This window comes from Stigmatopora argus, chromosome 3, assembly GCF_051989625.1.
Source record: "Stigmatopora argus isolate UIUO_Sarg chromosome 3, RoL_Sarg_1.0, whole genome shotgun sequence".
Classification (NCBI taxonomy): Eukaryota; Metazoa; Chordata; class Actinopteri; order Syngnathiformes; family Syngnathidae; genus Stigmatopora; species Stigmatopora argus.
Window position 1 is genome coordinate 23,729,669 of NC_135389.1, and position 19,133 is coordinate 23,748,801.

Below are 19,133 nucleotides of genomic sequence, written 5' to 3' on the forward strand. Positions count from 1 at the left end.
GTGTTGGGTGCGTGTTGGGTGCGTGTTGGGTGCGTGTTGGGTGCGTGTGGGTGCGTGTTGGGTGCGTGTTGGGTGCGTGTTGGGTGCGTGTTGGGTGCGTGTGGGTGCGTTGTGGGTGCGTGGTGGGGGTGTGTGGGTGTGTGTGGGTTCGCCCACACGCATTCACACGCATCCACACGCATCCACACGCATCCACACGCATCCACACGCATCCACACGCATCCACACGCATCCACACGCATCCACACGCATCCACACGCATCCACACGCATCCACACGCATCCACACGCATCCACACGCATCCACACGCATCCACACGCATCCACACGCATCCACACGCATCCACACGCATCCACACGCATCCACACGCATCCACACGCATCCACACGCATCCACACGCATCCACACGCATCCACACGCATCCACACGCATCCACACGCATCCACACGCATCCACACGCATCCACACGCATCCACACGCATCCACACGCATCCACACGCATCCACACGCATCCACACGCATCCACACGCATCCACACGCATCCACACGCATCCACACGCATCCACACGCATCCACACGCATCCACACGCATCCACACGCATCCACACGCATCCACACGCATCCACACGCATCCACACGCATCCACACGCATCCACACGCATCCACACGCATCCACACGCATCCACACGCATCCACACGCATCCACACGCATCCACACGCATCCACACGCATCCACACGCACCCACACGCACCCACACGCACCCACACGCACCCACACGCACCCACACGCACCCACACGCACCCACACGCACCCACACGCACCCACACGCACCCACACGCACCCACACGCACCCACACGCACCCACACGCACCCACACGCACCCACACGCACCCACACGCACCCACACGCACCCACACGCACCCACACGCACCCACACGCACCCACACGCACCCACACGCACTCACACGCACTCACACGCACCCACACGCACCCACACGCACTCACACGCACTCACACGCACTCACACTTATCCACACGCACCCACACGCATCCACACGCATCCACACGCACCCACACGCACCCACACGCACTCACACGCACTCACACGCACTCACACGCACTCACACGCACTCACACGCACTCACACGCACTCACACGCACTCACACGCACTCACACGCACTCACACGCACTCACACGCACTCACACGCACTCACACGCACTCACACGCACTCACACGCACTCACACGCACTCACACGCACTCACACGCACTCACACGCACTCACACGCACTCACACGCACTCACACGCACTCACACGCACTCACACGCACTCACACGCACTCACACGCACTCACACGCACTCACACGCACTCACACGCACTCACACGCACTCACACGCACTCACACGCACTCACACGCACTCACACGCACTCACACGCACTCACACGCACTCACACGCACTCACACGCACTCACACGCACTCACACGCACTCACACGCACTCACACGCACTCACACGCACTCACACGCACTCACACGCACTCACACGCACTCACACGCACTCACACGCACTCACACGCACTCACACGCACTCACACGCACTCACACGCACTCACACGCACTCACACGCACTCACACGCACTCACACGCACTCACACGCACTCACACACACCCATACATACACAATATTTGTCCCCTCCTAGAAGCTGCCACTATTTTGATTAACGTTTTTTTGGGCGGGGGAATGAAAAAATATTCAAACCCCCACCCACCCCACGGACATTTATCTAGATAAAAAAAACATATTTACTCTTTTCCTTTTTCTTCCAAAAGTCAAAAATGTAAATTGGATCTGGACTCTGCATTAACAAAGCCGATTTGATGGAGGGAGGGGTCCGTTCATTTTGGCAGCCCTCCCCTCTCATTGACAGCTGTAAAACATCCTGTATTTTTTTTTTCCGGATGCCTTGACACGGTAGGACCAGATCAAGAAAATGATCGCCATCGACACCAAGATGGAGGATTCCCCGTCCGTGGAAGACCCGAAAGGCATCCCGGACTTCTGGCTCACCATATTTCGCAATGCGGACATGCTGACCGACATGATCCAAGTAAGTTGTGGGCGCCGAAGTCGACCGGAAACCCAGCCCACGCCCGCCCTAACGGCGGCGCTTTGGCTTCCAGGAGCACGACGAGCCCATCCTCAAGCACCTCAAAGACGTCCAAGTCAAGTTTTCGGAGGCCGGCAAGCCCATGGTGAGTCGGGAGTTGAGAGCGTGCGCCGACGCCAGCCAGCCTCAACGGCGGGAGATTTGTCTTTTCACAGAGTTTCACGCTGGAGTTCTACTTTGAGCCCAACTGCTACTTCAACAACGCCGTCCTCACCAAAGTCTACAAGATGAAGTTCGAACCCGACACTTCGGAGCCCTTCTCCTTCGAAGGGCCGGAGATCGTGGACTGTGTCGGGTGAGGCCGTGGGGGGAGGACTCACGACTGAATGTACGGTCCTTCGGACTCGGGACTGACCCTCTTTGTTTGCCCCGCCCCCACCCACCGCAGCTGCATGATCGACTGGCACAAGGGCAAAGACGTGACCGTCAAGACCATCAAGAAGAAGCAGAAGCACAAAGGGCGCGGCACCGTTCGCACCGTCACCAAACAAGTTCCCAACCCTTCCTTTTTCAACTTTTTCAACCCCGTCAAAGGTGAGCCCGCCAATATACCGTACACAAAAAATCCTCATGGAAAATATCATATATACCGTATTTTCACGACTATTCGGCGCATCGTATTTTTAGCCGCTGTGTCGGTAACTAATGCTATTTCTGTATTTTAAACACACAAAGTGTTGGATCTAATCGATAAACATTCAATAACTTCGAATTAGAGGAAGCACACAGAGTCGGCCATGATGAGTTTTATCTAGCTTCAGCTGAAGGAGGGGGTCAGAGCAGCCAGCGGCAGGAGCGCATCTATCCTCCAGCCTGACTAGTTTGAACTCCCTGAATCCCCCCAGCAGGTCGACTAGTTTTATTGACAAAGGTCATGTGACATAGGTACAAACAGAAGGCGGGACAGTGATCTAATCATGTTTTATACTATCACATGCAGATGATGCGCCCCCAACTCATAGGTGTCACGGACGGAAATTTCCGCTAGCCCATGCAAAATTCTATCCTAGTGACTACACTAAATGAACCTATTGACTAATAAAAAGCATAAGAATACATTCCATACTCCACATTTCCCCCTGTAGTTACTTTGAAAGAATTTTCATTAGACATCAATTTATATCCCTCCTATCCAGGTTCTAGAATACAAATATCATCAACAGTTACTTTCAACAGGGTATGGAAAATAATAAAATCACTTGTCAAGGCAGAGGCGAAAAACTCGAGGTATTTAGCGTCATTCGAGAAAAATTCCTCTGCGTCCCTCTTAATGAGCGAACACAATTTTTTAAGTCAAGACAAGTACAATTACCCGGACGACTCGACAAACTGAGGCTCGTCACACTTTGAAAGCGCAATAATCTCCAGTATGGTTTGCCATGCGGTGATACTGTATGTCACTGTAAGCTACCAGCGTGTGCTGGATTTCAAATCATAACTTTGATACAGGGGATTACACACACAGAAAAAATACAGAACAGAAACAAAATCGCAAATGAGGGAGTTGCAAATTTAAACAGCATTGACTGGTTTCGTCTGGGATGAAGGTGCAGCAGTGTTCTCCCATCATGGCACACACACCTCCATCCTCTGTCCCGCAACATCCCTAAGGGTATTATGTTCACTCCCCTTAAAAGGAATGCATCTCATCTGCACCACTGCAGATTTAAGTGTGGCGTCTAGACCCAGTGAATTCAGGTTGTCAGGATACCACACGTCTTCTTCATAGTAGTTCTCCAGATTGTTCTTTCATCTTGCTGTTGAGGGATCGAAGACCCTCCAGGGCCTTGGTTAAACTCCCGTCAGCTGCTGTGTTGTTCGGGATGAACGTGCAATTTGGTCAGCGAGCTTATACTCATCTGGTACACTGCGGGGAACCCCGATGTTGATGTAGGTTGGGTCCCCATCCAAGAGCGGACCGCTTGGCTCTGCCTTTCCAGTGATGAGGCAGGACGTTTCCTGCACTTGTTTTCCAACTCGAGTCTCTGTGGGCGGGGCGTTCAGATACGCCCAGGTTGTCACTGACAGTGCAGTCACTGACAGTCCAGTCACTGTGATGTGGGTGGCAACAGCTTTCACTGTGGCTTCTGTATAGAGGTGCAAAGTCTATGGGAGGTCAGGGTTAAGTGAGGGGTGCTCGTGGCAGGTGAGTAGACGTCAGATGAGTTTTTCACGGACAAGGGTTTTGACACCGTCCGACTTACAGCCTACTCAGAGTCACCTGTGAATTGACTTTGACTTTTCAGTGATCTTTGCTGCTGTGGAGGTTGGTGAGTTGGGCCACGAATGGGTCTTCCCATCGTGGAGAGAACCAGGACTTCACTTTTATGACTCGGATCAGGATCCAGTCACCTGGCTTCACCACCTCCTGCAAGATAGACAAAAGGATCACGGCAGCTTACATGTTCTTTGGACAAGTTTCTCCAAACATTTTACCATCCACTCTGTAAGTAGATCTGCCTCACCCTTAATCTCTTGTCATGGTTCACCTTCCCATAGAGGAAGTTGGAATGGTCTTCCAAGAACTATCTCAAAAGGTGTTAATCTCGAGCTAGTTGGCACTATCTTCATATACGTTCTGACCAGTGTTAGGCGTTCTGGCCATGGCTTCTTTATCTCTTCCATGGTTTTCTTAAGCCTTGGTTTTATCGTACCATTTGTTTGCTCTACCAGTCCCACACTCTTGGACATTGGCCTCGTTTGGGCCTGAGGTCATCTTGCACATTATATCTGTAACAAATTAAACAGTTCCTACAAAAATTTTAAAAGTAGGTATTTCGATGTCCATATCTCCCCCCTGTTGAGACATTGTCCATGGCTCAATTTTGGAGTACATTTTTGGTAGGCACTGTAGGCCTTTAGCTGTGTACAGGTCGTCTGCAGACTGTTCTTGAGATCGGCTCAGCCCTTGTTGCTGTGCGTACTGTGCAGCAAGTGTCCGCGCTGCCTCCCCAGCTGCCGCACTCTGTCGCTGTCTTCAAACACGTACTCAATATCTGCAGACAGCTATTAGGTTGGGCTTAATACCCCAACGAACAAAAATCACAACAATCTTATACTTATTCCATCACTATAGTTTGTGAAAAGCTTAAATGCCTATCAGTCAAAATTAAATATGCTAGCTGGTATTCTATTTTGATCACTGCTTCCTTGTTAAGATCGAGAACTATATTTGTTTTTTCCTTTCCTGCAATTACACAAATTAACTAATCATACTAAAAATAGGAAAAATACAAAAAGCAAACCAGGCTGCTTTCTCCTCAGGAGAACAGCTTTCCAGTTCTCTGCAACAGTTACATTCACATCAATTAATATCCAGAAACAAAATGCACACATTTATAATTCTGAAAAGAATTGAACCCACTAAAATGTAACCACCCCTTGTTTGTCAGGGTCAACATTTTTAGCATAACTGTGTATTTTAGAGCAATTAAAGCCCATTACTTTTAAAATGCATACTAATCAAGTCCCAATTCAATTAACAATGTGTATCGCGTTGCATATTAACCTCAGTTGTTTGAAATTCAAAATATCCCAAACTAGTAGTCTTTTAATCAAATGTAACATTCCATTGTCTTTGGAGTTTGTCAATCATCTCCTATAAAACTTTCTTAATCAATATTTTTCAATAGTCAGGCATAAAATTAAAATCTAGTAACATTTCTATCCATTGTAGTTTATTTTCTCTCTAATTGTTTACTTTAAAAATCTGTAAGAAGATCTAGTCTCAATTGTTTACTTTAACTATCTGTAAGAAGGTTTGGTCTCAATTGAAACGCTTTCACTTTTTTATGGAGACAATAAAACCAATATAAAAAGTTCCTCATGGCTTACAGCATTGCTCCCCGAGCAATAATCTTTCCAATCAATATTTGAGTGCTTGCCATTTCGTCTGATTACGTCAAAAAGTTTATCTTACCTGTCTCCTCTAATTCGTTTCAACTGAGAGAACCTTCATACAGTGCACAAAATGGATCCCGCTATTTTCATGTCTGCTGGTTGGTCAGGAACGCGTGTGTTGAGCACCCAGGCTCCCGGGACCGCCGTTGGTCCAGTCTGTTTTCTGTTAGAAAGCACAGTCTCCTCCTGCTAACCCAAATTCAGCGTGTTCCTTTAAAGTTTTTTCTTTTATGCAGATAGCCAGATTAGCCTCATCCTCTAGTTCCAATCGTGTAGTGAATAATGGCGTTTGGTATGGTCTACTAAATAGGATGTCCATATTTTGTTGTCCGGTTGACCTCGTTATGTAGGCGCAATGATTTCATAACGAAATATGGAACCTTTTTTCAATTCAGTCAATTATTCTGTTAACACAATTTGGATGCCATTATCACAATAAATCAATAGTACTTTGGAATTTCGTATCAAGCACTGTCTGTTTTTTCCCAGTGCTCCCAAATTTCGCATAGCAGATTTGTTTCTCCACTTCAAATTTCACATTTGGAGTACTGCTGCTTTTTCATTAAAAATTTCCTTGGACGAAATATTTTTCCATAATTTGGCGTTGCCATCCGTGAAACGGCTTATTGGCAAATTCCGAAATCGATTCCAATTTGCTAAATCATTTTCCACCTTGATACCTAATTGATTATATCTTGATGGTCGGCCAATTAGAAACACAAAAAGACAAACAAACAATCATTCACGCTTACTCATTTTCAGAAATCAGTGGTCTGCAATTTTTCATTACTGGTGAAGAGCGCCATCCCACGTCTGGGCTTTTTGGCAGCTTACCTCCATTTTGCTGTCTTATCAGCCTAATCATTCTCAAAAGAAATAGGTTAACGTCATTTGGTTGACATCAACTGTTTGATGCTAATGCAATTCGTATATCATTAATATTCTAATAGTCATTAATATGACCCACGCCAAAGCATATTCCACCTGCTGATGGGCAAACAATGAAATACCCTCCGTGCACTGACGGTATTCCATGATGTTTATTCCATCTCAGTGAAATCATGCCTATCCTAAATTAATTATTCTATCTAAATTTACCTAATAATTTGGATAAATGCCATTTCTGCATTGTTCTCTTGTTTGATATCATTAATAATTTGGATGATTCTTAATACTTAAGTCTAAATCGCAAATCACTCTCATATTGCTAAAACAAATAGTTAAAGCTCTGGCTGAATTCCTATCCGCTCTAAGAAGGCGGTTTTATTTAAAATAAGAGCCATTTTCTGTGCTCACTGTTACCTCAATTAAAATTTAGGGAAAATAACCTTTCACTAAGCATTTCCTAATATAAATTTCAGTGTTTAATAAAGGACCCATAATTTGTCACTAATATATTACAACACTGTCATCTCTCTGTCTCTCTCTCCTTCCCTCCCCCTCCGTGGGGAGACAATCGGACTCAAGTGATTTAGGTTCAAACCTGCAGTGGCATTTGCGTGCTGTGGTTCCTCTCTCTCTTTGTGCAGGGGGAGGGGGCCTTGGGCTGGGCTGGTGTGGGCTCTCTCCTGGGTCCAGGTGTGAAATGGGCAGTAAGAGCTATGGGCGAGCCCCCCCCCCCTCTTTTTGTTTGCACCGGGTGTGCTTGGCTTGTCGGGTGAGGGGTGTCCGCTTCTGTGAAGGGGGCCTGGCCGTAAAGTGGGCTTCTTGCCTGGCTCCACATTATTCGGCCATTTTCGTCCTTTGTTCTGTCTTACATGTGCTCATTCCCCCTTCTCTCTCCCTTTGTAGCTCATCTTGCCAAAGGCCGTACCTCTTGAGCTCATGTTCAATGATCTTCATAGGGGGGGCCCCAATTTTGAAATGTGTGACTATTACCTGAACTTGTGAAAAACATAATTATTGTTCTCCATGAAGATAGAAAGTTTCTTGAGGAAAGACAACCACCTAAAGCAGCTCCTCATCCTTTCTGTCCAGAATCTTCACAAGCATGTTAACCATGTTTTTGTTTCATTCGTCAATGATCAGGAAAATCTCTCAGCATTAATTTCACATCTTCTTACTTCACGTCCCTTTGTTTGAACGTTTTTTTTTTTAAAACAATGGTCACATGTTACGCTATTAATACATTTAAGGCGATATTTTACGGTGATTCTCTAGGGACGTCGCATCTAATTTATTATCTCTTTAATACTTATCTTTTATTATCCTATTCATCCGTCTACGCCGTCTTTTTAACCGTTATTCTCTTCAATCCTCTCGATTCATGAGCGCATACCAAGCGCGACATAAAGCGCGTCATGGCCTACTTCCGGTTCTTAACAAACGCTTCTGGTTTATATAATAGTAGTACTATACTTTTTAATCGAGCGCTTTCTTACTCATCGGGTGCAGTATTTTTGGAAGCTTTATTTTTGACAATCTCCAGAAATCCTTTTAACAAAGGGGACTCTAACCCCCACCTTAGGGGGACTTTTAACCCCCACCCTAGGTTAAGCCGCGTCACCATCCCACCTCTTGGATCGACATTTAGTTGGCCAGACCGACTAAATGTACGTCCGTTGCATACCTTACGTATCTATTTTCCTTTTTTCTGACATACGTACTTCTCAACAGTATGCACAATTTATCCCCTATTTATGAGGCGTTTTTCTCGACTATTCCACGAATGAAAAACGGGATTCCCACCAGCCTTGTCCTAAATATTAATTTTAAACAGCCCCTTACCGTCTCTTGTGCCTCCTCTTTTCCGATGGGGGTTCGTTCTTCAAACGGGCCGCGATCGACCGAAATGCCTCTCTCTTTCAAAGTAAGAGTAGCTGACGTCAGTAATTCTTGGCCTTCAGTCCACCGCGGTCCGAAAATTCAGAAATGAATCTCCCGGGTTTCTAAGGCACCAGAAAATGTTGGATCTAATCGATAAACATTCAATAACTTCGAATTAGAGGAAGCACACAGAGTCGGCCATGATGAGTTTTATCTAGCTTCAGCTGAAGGAGGGGGTCAGAGCAGCCAGCGGCAGGAGCGCATCTATCCTCCAGCCTGACTAGTTTGAACTCCCTGAATCCCCCCAGCAGGTCGACTAGTTTTATTGACAAAGGTCATGTGACATAGGTACAAACAGAAGGCGGGACAGTGATCTAATCATGTTTTATACTATCACATGCAGATGATGCGCCCCCAACTCATAGGTGTCACGGACGGAAATTTCCGCTAGCCCATGCAAAATTCTATCCTAGTGACTACACTAAATGAACCTATTGACTAATAAAAAGCATAAGAATACATTCCATACTCCACACAAAGCATGCACTTTTTTTAGACGCATATATGTTATATATTATATATGGATGAACATCGAAACGCAATAGCGCTGGCTACCGGAAGTAGCTTATTTCCGGGTTCCGGTGCGCAGTGACTGCTAGGAAATATAGTTCTTGCACGCTACACCCACACGCTAAAAACACGTTTTTAAAAAGGCAACGGAAGCAAAACTGAGTTCGGTAGTACTTTATTTAGACATTTTACAACGTACTCACGTCATCATCACCCACAAATCCATCAAAGTTTTCATTTTCTGTGTCCGAATTAAACAATTGCCCAAATGAGTCTTTCAAAACGCCGGGTCCCGCGGTTGTAGTTCTTAAGCCTCCGGGAATGACGGCAAGCTCCGAGTTATTATATATAATGTATATATACTATAGTCTAGTTTTGAATGCTCTGTTGACGCCAACATTTAGCAGCAGGATTTCTTTTGTAAATATAGCCGAAATGACGGCCAGCACCAAATTAGTGTGCTCGCCATCATACTAACTGTATTGAAGAACTGGGTGTATTAAGAACTCTATATCCCAGCAGTCACTGCGCAGTGTTTTATCTACGGGAAAATAGTAGAGTCGGGGGCTGCTTGCCGTAGTTGTCCTATCGACCGATTTATTTGATTTTATCGTGATAACAATTTTAGTTTTGGTCCATATATAAAGCACACTGGATTATAAGGCGCCCTGTCTATTTTGGAGAAAATTTTAGACTTTTATGTGCGCCTTATAGTCATGAAAATGTTTCACCGGGCCAATCCACACCGCCCGCCGTCTGACCCCCGTTCCCTCGCCGCCAGGAGCAAGACGACGACGACGAAGAAGAAGAAGACGACGACGACGATGATGACGACGGAGATTTTCAGCCCAGGGTACGTACGTACGCGCGCCGCGAACGGCGACGGGCGTCCGCTCGTTTAGACCGGGAGGGATGAAAGGCGGAGCCCACCAGTCCATTAGAAAAACTGAACTTAACTTAACGTGGCCAATTAACCGACTGGGAGGGATTCTGGCCTAGAAAATGACTGTCATTGGTCAAAAGTCAATCATTTAGTAGAATGGCATTTTCAAATATTTCTAAAGAAAATATTCCCTTTTTTCATTTAGTTTTTAAAATTTGATGACTTGGATTGGATTGGATTGGATAACTTTATTCATCCCGTATTCTGGAAATTTCGTTGTTCCAGTGGCAAGAGGGTGAGGATGCATGAATAGGAAAGGCATTTTAGACATAAATAGATAGGTCATAAGTAGGTCAAGAAATAAATACATGAATAAATATATAATTAAATAAGCGTGTTGCTTAGCACATATATACATACATACATACACATAAATGTACATGCATGCATATGGTAGGTCTTAACACACAGCCATTTTTTTGTTAAAGAGCCCCATAGCTGATGGGAGGAAGTATCTGCGGAAGCGCTCCTTCCTGCAATGAGGGTGCCGCAGTCTATTGCTAAAGGAGCTTCGGAGGGACTCCACAGACTCATGCCATTTTCAAATATTTCAATAGAAAATATTCCCTATTATTTGCATTTAGTTTTTAAAATGTGATGACTTGAGTAAATAGTGTCATATTTCAAATTTGAAAAGGTCATTTTTTTTGTTTTTTTATATTAAAACCTCATTTTTGATTAAAAGAAAGGTATTTAAAAACCCTATTTTTTATTTATTAAAAAACAATTCAAATAGATAAATGGGAAAATATTTTCATTTCAACCCAAGATTTAAAAAAACTGAAATATCCTCTCCCCACTAAATGGATTGGACGCCTGTCTCCGTCAACGACTTGACCGAATGCTGGACAAATACTGGAGCTTTTCAGACATTACAACCGGGCCGGGGGGGGGGGGGGGGGGTGATTTTCCCGGGAAAAGACGGCGATGGACGTCAATGGCGAAACGGCAAAAAATGCACTGAAATGGGGTAAAATCCATTTCCTAGCAGCATTTAGTGATTAAATACAAACACTGGAGCTTTTCAGATATCAGAACCGGGCCCACAATTGAAATGTTATTTAGGAATATAGCCATATTGTACTCACCAAAAATCCTTTTTAACTGTACACAATATCCATCCTCCTTTCTTTCTTCCTTCCTTCTTTTATATCGCCATCGAAAATAATGCTGAAAGTCGAGCCTGTCCTGTCGCATTTCTGCCATAGTCCGCCACTGCTCAAGGAATAATGTTTGAAAATATGAATTGTTTATGGTTCTCTTCGTCAAAAAGGTTCCCCACCCCTGCTATAAAACATTGTTTTTTTATTGTATTTTTTTAAATGAATGAATGTGTTAAGACTTTAACCTCGGTAATGACGCCTTCATCCCAGGTGGCGGCTGGCAGGACCAAGTGGGGGGTCTGGAAGGCGGCATCAAGGTGGGCCGCTCCGAAGCACGCCTGCCGCTGCGGGTGCGCGTGGAGCGCCCGGCCGTCCCGGACGGCTTCCTCCGGGCTCTGGAGCGCCACCTCCTGTTGGTCTACACCGGCAAGACCAGACTGGCACGCAACCTGCTGCAGGTCGGGAGCGTCGAGCCGTCCGCTCAATTAAGACCCTGGCATTCGAGCCCCTCGCCACAAAATGGCTGCCAGCCAGCGCATCATGCCACTGTAAGACACTAGATTTCTGTGAAACCCTCGTTCAGGCGGTGGTGCGCCGCTGGTACAGCCGTCTCCCCGCCATGGTCCGCGACGTCGGCGAGCTGGTCGCCAACGGCGAGGACTGCGCCAGAGCCTGCCGAGATGGTGAGTCAGGCGGCGTGGCGAGCAATGTTCCCTCTCATTTTTCGTTGGTCTGGGCAGAAAGACAACCTCCCTGAGCGCACTGAGTACCAGTGTGAGCGACATCATCGCTACTCGGATGATTCGCCTAAAGACGTTTGATAGACGGGCAGGTCGCCGAATGGACGTTCCGCCGAACGGAGGTTTCGCCGAAACGGGATTCGCGCGCTCGGGTCAAATCCATCCTAAAACAGCATTTCATGATTAAATACAAATACTGGAGCTCTTTGGACATTAGAACCGAGCCCAGGGAAGTGAATTCCTCGGTAAAATGTCGCGATGGAGGCAAAAAAACGTCCATATACGTCCATTCGCCAAACGGCTCAAAGTGCTCTCAAATTCGGTCAAATCCGGCTGAAAACAGCGTTTAATGATTAAATACAAATACTAGTATTTGTATTTAATCATTAAACTAACAAATACTAGTATTTGTATTTAATCATTAAACGCTGTTTGAACGAACGTTCATTCGGCGACCCGTCCGTCTGTCAAACGTCCGTCGGCGAAGCGTCTTTAGGCGAATCATCCGGTCACGACGTCATCATTGCTTGCTATGGGCACATCAGTATCACACCTGCCACAAGCAGGTGCATGTCAATGTTCCCTCTAATTTTTCATGTAAAACATGCTGTAAAACACGAAAAACATGAGTGGACAGAGCTACTGCCACTGGCTGCCGGTTAAACGGCGCCATCATGGGGAAAGGGGTAAAAAAAAAAAAAGGCTTCTAACCCCGCCTGACCTTGCATCCCCCCACGGCAGGTTGTTTATCGGCAGTGGGCGTCTGCCTAGATCGTTCGTGGCTTCACAAGAAGTGCATGGCGCCGGGCTGTGAGCCCACCACGGTGCGGGCCATCATGGAGGCGCTGCGCCCGCTGGCGCTGGGCCAGAGCCTGGCGGGCGCCGGGGGCGGCGGCTTCCTCTGCCTGCTGAGCCGCCTCCCGGACCAAAAAGACGCCGTCGCTTGCGTCCTGGCCGACGCGCCGGTGAGTCGCCATCGCCGGCGGGTCCGGCGCCTTTACTAACACGGTGCTGCCTTTCAGGGCGTGGGAGATTTCACCGTCCACACGGTGGAAATAGACACGGAGGGATTGGCTCTGCTCCAGCCAGTATGAGGTCCACTAATTTATTGCCACGATGCGCAATCCCAGTTTGACCAGGGAGGAAAATGTCATTTGGCAATGGATTGGATTGGATAACTTTATTCATCCCGTATTCGGGAAATTTCATTGTGACGGTAGCAAGAAAAGGCATAGTTATAAGTTAGACGGTACAGTCGTAAAGGCCGCACAACAACAAAGCAAAAGCAAAAAGTACAAAGCAAATCAAAGTCAATGGAAAGTGGAAAATGGAACCAAAAACTGGAACCACACACAGGAAGTCTTCCACAAGATGGGGAACTTCTGCAGATTGTGACCGAGGTAGAGAATATGCAGAGTCACTCTTCCAAGCTTATCCGCACACTTCCTCAGTAGTCTGGAGCTGAAAACAACAGTAGCAGAGTAGAGCCCCTCGACTCTGTTGCTGGTAAGCGCCGACAGCTCTTTCATCTTATCCCACGATGGAATGGTTGGTCAGAAGCGTTGCCTCTTCTCCCGGCACTTTTGTCCTGCTCCGAATCCCCGGCGGCACCCAGGTGTTGCTCCTTCCGCTGAGTATTGTAACAGCTAATCCAGGGGTCGGGAACCCCGGAGCTAGTCCCATGTGTGTGACAGCGTAGGCATGGCTAAATGGTTCCAAAAAAAGAAGTAGCCGAAAGAAGCCAGGCTAACAGATGAAGAATATGATATATTTTACTCATTCATTTTAGTTTAGCTGTTTCATTTTGATATATTACCACTGTGGGATTAAAACTATTGTTCTTAACCCGATTACAATGAACAAAAGGTCTCGGTCTGAGTTTCTGCTTTGAGGTTGGTTAAGAAGACAGATGGTGGACGCTGAGGGGAAGTAACGCCAAGGTGCCAAGCAGCAGAGGTGAAACTTCAAAGGAGACACGGTGGATTCCAGCAGATAAGGCGACAAAGGACGGATCTGGATTCACGGGCCAGCAGTTTCCAGGGGGGGGGGACCCCTCCAGACCGTCGTGGGACAGTCCGCATATCATTAGAATCAGCGAATGAATATTCCACCGATGGACCACTCTGCCTGTGGACTAAAGAATCCTGCTGTCACAAAAATTTGGAGAAAAAAGAAATCAATCTTTCCAACTTTTCAAAATTCCAACCGTGACGATTAGGTTCACTCGCACCTACCGACTCCTTCCTCCGGCCCATTTTTGACGAGGCGCCCGACGTCGGCGTCACTTCCCGGCGACGGCGGACAGTTGGTCCCGGATACGTCCCAGCCCGTCTAACATGGTGTCCAGACTCTCCCGGCTCAGCTCCACCGTCGCCACGGAGACGGAATCCCGGCCCGCCTCCTCCGTCTGTCAAGGGCTCGCGTTAGCGCCGACGCACAAACGGACGGACGCCGGGTGGCGACGCACCTCAAAGCGGACCAGGCACGTGGGGACGCACGTACGGCTGAGCGCGTCCGAGCCGCTCACCATGTCCACCCGCCAGTCCGTTGATTTCAGCCGGGGGAGCGAGGCTACGCCGTCGAGTCATGTGGAGCAGAAAATGGGGGACTTTAGCCGTGCATTGCTTGGAAGGCAATCTACGGGTGACGGACCAAATCCGCCATCCGGTGGATAGCGAACAAAGGTCGGCCAAAAACTGCTCCGGTCGCCGTTCGGGTGACGATCCTCGTTTACCGTGCATGTAGTAGCCAATTCAACTAAACCAGGTAGGGAACCAATGGCTCGGGAGCCACATGCGGCTCTTTTGACGGGTGCATCTGGCTATTTGCTAACCTGTGAGCTAAAATATGAAAATCGCTGGTGACAGAACTGAGATATTACATCTAGAACTGCTTTAATCTTCATTTTTTTTGTTGCAGTAGACTCTTCTGGAATGCATCCTTTCATTGATGAGCAACAGCATAAGAATCTTTTAAAAATATTCAGTTTTTTCCACTTTAAAAGTGGTGAAATTACCCCCAAAATTGAAAAGGCACTCGTTTACATGTCTGTATTTTGACTTTTAAATTGGTAGTATGGCTCACAAGGAATAACATTGGAAAATATGAATTGTTTGTGGCTCTCTTCGTCAAAAAGGTTCCCGACCCCTGAACTAAACGTTTAAACAAATGAGTGTTTATTATAGTGCTTCCATCATCTGTGTGCATTAGATGAAGAAAAAAAAGTCAAAGCGGTTTACAAAATCGACTGGTCGCGGCATGAAGCTTTGAAAGCTCCCGCTTTGGGCCCCGAAACTCACCTTGGCTCCTGATGGCGTCCGTCTTCCAGGCGATGCTGAAAAGGGTCAGACGCATGAGACGATCGCAGGAAGCGGAAGCCGACGTAGCGGGCGCTCACCTGTTCTCCAGCAAGATCTTGGCTAGCAGGTTCTTCAGGCTGGCGTGGAAATTATCGGGGAAAATTTGGACGATGCGCTCGGCCGCGTTCAGGTTGTGGAAGACGACGTGTGCGGAAAGCGCGCGCAGCGAACGGAGCAGCTGGAAAGACAAGAAGGCCCCTGTCCCATCATGGCGGCCCTTGCCCGCCGCCCCTTGAAGTCCTATACCTGGGATGCCTGAGCTTCGGGGACGACTAGCGCGGCGGCAGCTTTGCGAATGGAAGCGGCACTTGGCTCTTCGTAGCTCTGCGCGCACAGCTCCTTCACCAACTCTTTGGATGGTGCCTCAAAAGATAAATAAATGCCAAAATAAGAGCCAAATACGAGCCAGCTGTCTTAGGGTCCCGTTTGACCCGTAGCCTCGGAGCCTCCGAGCTAGCATACGACGACAAAATAGCGTGGCGACTGCTCAAACCTTGAGAAGAAGCTGCAAATTGGCGAAATCTTCACCCGACGGTGCGGCGGCCATGTTGATAGAGTCACCTGACCAGCACGAACGTGACACTGGATATCACATAAATTAAAGGTTAGATGTTTCAAATACTCCAAACCCACCGACTCCTGGGCGGATTTACAAACTTGTTTTTTGGTAAACGATATCTGTCATCTCACATTAAAAAAAATCTTTTGACTGTTCCATCGGCTTTCGTATCATTCATCAATTGTGGTGAGCTGCCCCTGGCGGCGATAGACGTCCAATACACTGTGACTTTTTCCAGTCACAATGGATTGGACGTCTATCGCCGTCATTGGAATTGAATTTGTTAATTTAAAACATCTTTGCAGTGTGCTAAGAGCTCATCGCTTGGAAAACAAAGCAATTTTAGCTATTTGACTGCACTACACTGTAGTAACATTATGTTTTAGCGAATGGCGCTGACACAAAATGGCCGACGAGTGACGACGCTCAAGTGATAGCTGTGGACATCAACGGACGCATCGTGATCCTCCTACCGAAGGTGGCGCAATGCTTCCGTATTCGCATGTCCGGTTCTGTTCGCTCGCTCGGGTTTATCTATTTCCGCTGGAAATGACGTGGGCCCTTTCGCTCATGCCTTTCCAACATGGTAGGTGTCTTCTCAACGAGCTCGTTGCGCTATCCGACGTAATCCTCCCGTTTAAACCCTTCACTTCGTCATGTTTCAATCATCTGAGGTGCTCGGGAACTTGATTTGCCCTTTCGTTGCTTTATTTGTCGCGATTGGCGTCTCCAAATGGACTTTGTGGTGGAAGCACGCTACGAGCGCCGACTTGCGGCATTTTCGGGCTTCTAATCAAGTTCGGTTGGGCGCTAGGTGAGTCTGCTTTGACCTGCCGTCTTGGCTTCCCAAATTTAGCATTTTTGTTGTGGTTGTTACGTTTCCGCCACGTCGAGAATGTTTGGTCTAAGTCTCTTAGGGGACTTTGGTCGCTAATGCTAACGTTTAGCTTTCTGTAAGGCCACGTGCTCGTGTCGCACGATTTGGGACTTTTTCCTAACTGTTGCGACTTGCTCGTGTTGAACGAGTTGGTCAAATTGTTCACCGTCCGTTTTAAGCCATTTTGGCAGTTTGGGTCGAATTGTTTACTTATTTGATTATTAATTATTATTGAACTACAATTCCTTAAACGGATGTATCCGTTTCGGAGTCCTTTGTATTTTACTGGCACGCCAACGACTTCGGCGTCGTTCCTTTTAACAAATCAGCAATTTACCGTTTTCGGTACAACTCAGGCACTTGTGCACATCACGTGACTTTGTGAATGGGTGTTTTTTAGGGGCGAGTCCGGACCAAGACGGTGAAGAAGGGGGCTCGGGTGATCATCGAGAAGTACTACACGCGGCTGGGCAATGACTTCCACACTAACAAGCGGGTGTGCGAGGAAATCGCCATCATTCCCAGTAAGAAGCTCCGAAACAAGATTGCCGGGTGAGTTGTGGCTCCTCGCCCGAGACGGCGTTTCCGAGCTAGGCCCCTGAAGGACGCACGTGCGTCCGTTGCAGTTACGTGACGCACCTGATGAAGCGCATCCAGCGAGGCCCCGTCCGAGGAATCTCGATCAAGTTGCAGGAGGACGAACGCGAGAGGCGCGACAACTACGTTCCTGAGGTTAGCTCGAGCAACATCGGATTTGAGATTTCAAACCGAGGGAAAAATACCAATGCACTCAACTCATTTTGCTATATTTATGGGGGGGTATGTTGGTAGTTTTTCCCAACTAAAGGTTCCTATTCAATTTTTATATTTATCACTATTATTCACTGGGGTTGTGTTGTAGTAGTTAGTAAAATATTAATACAGTGGTACCTCGACATACGATCGTAATCCGCAGTCAGCCCTGTCATCGAAAGTGTTGCCGGCCTGCTTGTGGCTGGAGGCAGTAAAAGTACAGGAAGAGAAAAAGGCAGCCTTTTCTCCGTGTCTGGCGGGTCGTCGCTTCCCGTCAGACCCTGGTGCTCGTCGACAAGAGACCGAGGAGTCGCCGTTTCCGTCGCTAACTTTTGTGCCTCGCAGGTCTCTGCCTTGGACCAGGAACTGATCGAGGTGGACCCCGACACCAAGGAGATGCTCAAACTTCTGGTAAGTGGAATCGCCTTTGCCCAACCGGCCGACCCGTATCGAAAGGGTCGGCGACGTCGCCCCCTGCTGGTGTTGATAGTTTAGGAAAGCAAACTTGCTGCTTTTAACCCAGGGGTCTTTAACCTTTTTGGACGAAGAGAGCCACAAACAATTCATATTTTCCAATGTTTTTCCTTGTGAGCCATACTACAAATTTAAAGTCAAAATACATACATGTAAACGAGTGCATTTTCAATTTTTTGTTGTTGTAATTTCACCACTTAAAGTGGAAAAAACTGAATATTTTTTAAAAAGGTTCTTATACTGTTGCTAATCAATGAAGGGATGCATTCCAGAAGAGTCTACTGCAAAAAAAAGAAGCTTAAAGCAGTTCTAGATGTAATATCTCAGTTATGTCACCAGCAATTTCCATATTTTAGCTCACAGGTTAGCAAAGAGCCAGATGCACCCATGAAAAAAGAGCCACATGTGGCTCCCGAGCCATAGGTTCCCTACCCCTGTTTTAACCACTTGTGTCCTTTTTTGTTGTTGTTTTTTGTCAGGATTTTGGCAATCTGTCCAACCTTCAGGTGACGCAGCAGACGGTTGGCATGAACTTCAAACAACCTCGAGGAGTTTAAAAGCTGTTTTCCTTTTTTGGAATAAGAAGACCAAAACGGTCGTTTCGGTGTCCTTTGCCAATATTTGGTTCAAATATCATTGCTCAGGAAGGTTATTGCCAAGTCAACTGCACTGTTAATGTTAGCCACAAAGTTTCTAATGAGCAATTGCTCATATGCCTTTTTTTTGCCTTTCTATATATATATATATATATATATATATATATATATATAAATATATGATATTTTTGTTAATGTATAATAAATGTTTAATAAAGACTTAAGAAATGACGTTTCAGAATGGTGCTTCTTTTTCACTTTGCTTCCTGTCATGCTTTTGTGT

The 19,133-nt window shown here is 46.8% G+C and overlaps 4 protein-coding genes and 1 non-coding gene across 6 annotated transcripts in view; 4 read left to right on the plus strand and 1 right to left on the minus strand.

The window, feature by feature from the left end:
- LOC144071199 (nucleosome assembly protein 1-like 4) overlaps window positions 1–5,023 on the plus strand; it is a 9,628-nt gene extending 4,605 nt beyond the window's left edge. The window contains exons 6-10 of the mRNA XM_077596087.1: window positions 1,980–2,111; window positions 2,185–2,256; window positions 2,327–2,466; window positions 2,560–2,705; window positions 4,418–5,023. Coding sequence (XP_077452213.1) covers window positions 1,980–2,111; window positions 2,185–2,256; window positions 2,327–2,466; window positions 2,560–2,705; window positions 4,418–4,881 — 954 coding nt within the window. The 3' untranslated portion in view covers window positions 4,882–5,023. The remainder of the gene's footprint in view (window positions 1–1,979; window positions 2,112–2,184; window positions 2,257–2,326; window positions 2,467–2,559; window positions 2,706–4,417) is intronic.
- Window positions 5,024–9,734: 4,711 nt separating this feature from the next.
- LOC144071206 (L-fucose kinase-like) lies at window positions 9,735–15,951 on the plus strand. The gene is made up of 5 exons (XM_077596100.1): window positions 9,735–10,260; window positions 11,724–11,911; window positions 12,037–12,136; window positions 12,935–13,158; window positions 13,216–15,951. Exons 3-5 carry the CDS (start codon window positions 12,073–12,075, stop codon window positions 13,285–13,287), a joined length of 360 nt encoding a protein of 119 aa, XP_077452226.1. The 5' UTR covers window positions 9,735–10,260; window positions 11,724–11,911; window positions 12,037–12,072; the 3' UTR covers window positions 13,288–15,951.
- commd9 (COMM domain containing 9) lies at window positions 13,359–16,154 on the minus strand. 2 transcript variants are annotated; one of them, XM_077596097.1, is made up of 7 exons: window positions 16,046–16,154; window positions 15,799–15,915; window positions 15,591–15,730; window positions 15,493–15,527; window positions 14,661–14,764; window positions 14,428–14,600; window positions 13,359–14,340 (listed from the first exon to the last, which is right to left on the minus strand). In XM_077596097.1, the coding sequence occupies exons 1-6, from the start codon at window positions 16,097–16,099 to the stop codon at window positions 14,475–14,477; spliced, it is 576 nt and encodes a 191-aa protein (XP_077452223.1). In that variant the 5' UTR covers window positions 16,100–16,154; the 3' UTR covers window positions 13,359–14,340; window positions 14,428–14,474. The 2 variants fall into 2 exon arrangements, 1 of the variants encoding a protein (XP_077452223.1); XR_013299579.1 differs by having other exon boundaries at window positions 13,359–14,337; window positions 14,428–14,764.
- Window positions 16,155–16,594: 440 nt separating this feature from the next.
- Window positions 16,595–18,960, plus strand: LOC144071204 (small ribosomal subunit protein eS17). Its single transcript, XM_077596098.1, has 5 exons — window positions 16,595–16,697; window positions 17,389–17,540; window positions 17,615–17,720; window positions 18,126–18,191; window positions 18,734–18,960. Exons 1-5 carry the CDS (start codon window positions 16,695–16,697, stop codon window positions 18,809–18,811), a joined length of 405 nt encoding a protein of 134 aa, XP_077452224.1. The 5' UTR covers window positions 16,595–16,694; the 3' UTR covers window positions 18,812–18,960.
- Window positions 17,948–18,077, plus strand: LOC144072021 (small nucleolar RNA SNORA71). Its single transcript, XR_013299807.1, has one exon. It is a non-coding gene; the product is annotated as a small nucleolar RNA SNORA71 (small nucleolar RNA).
- Window positions 18,961–19,133: the final 173 nt, after the last annotated feature.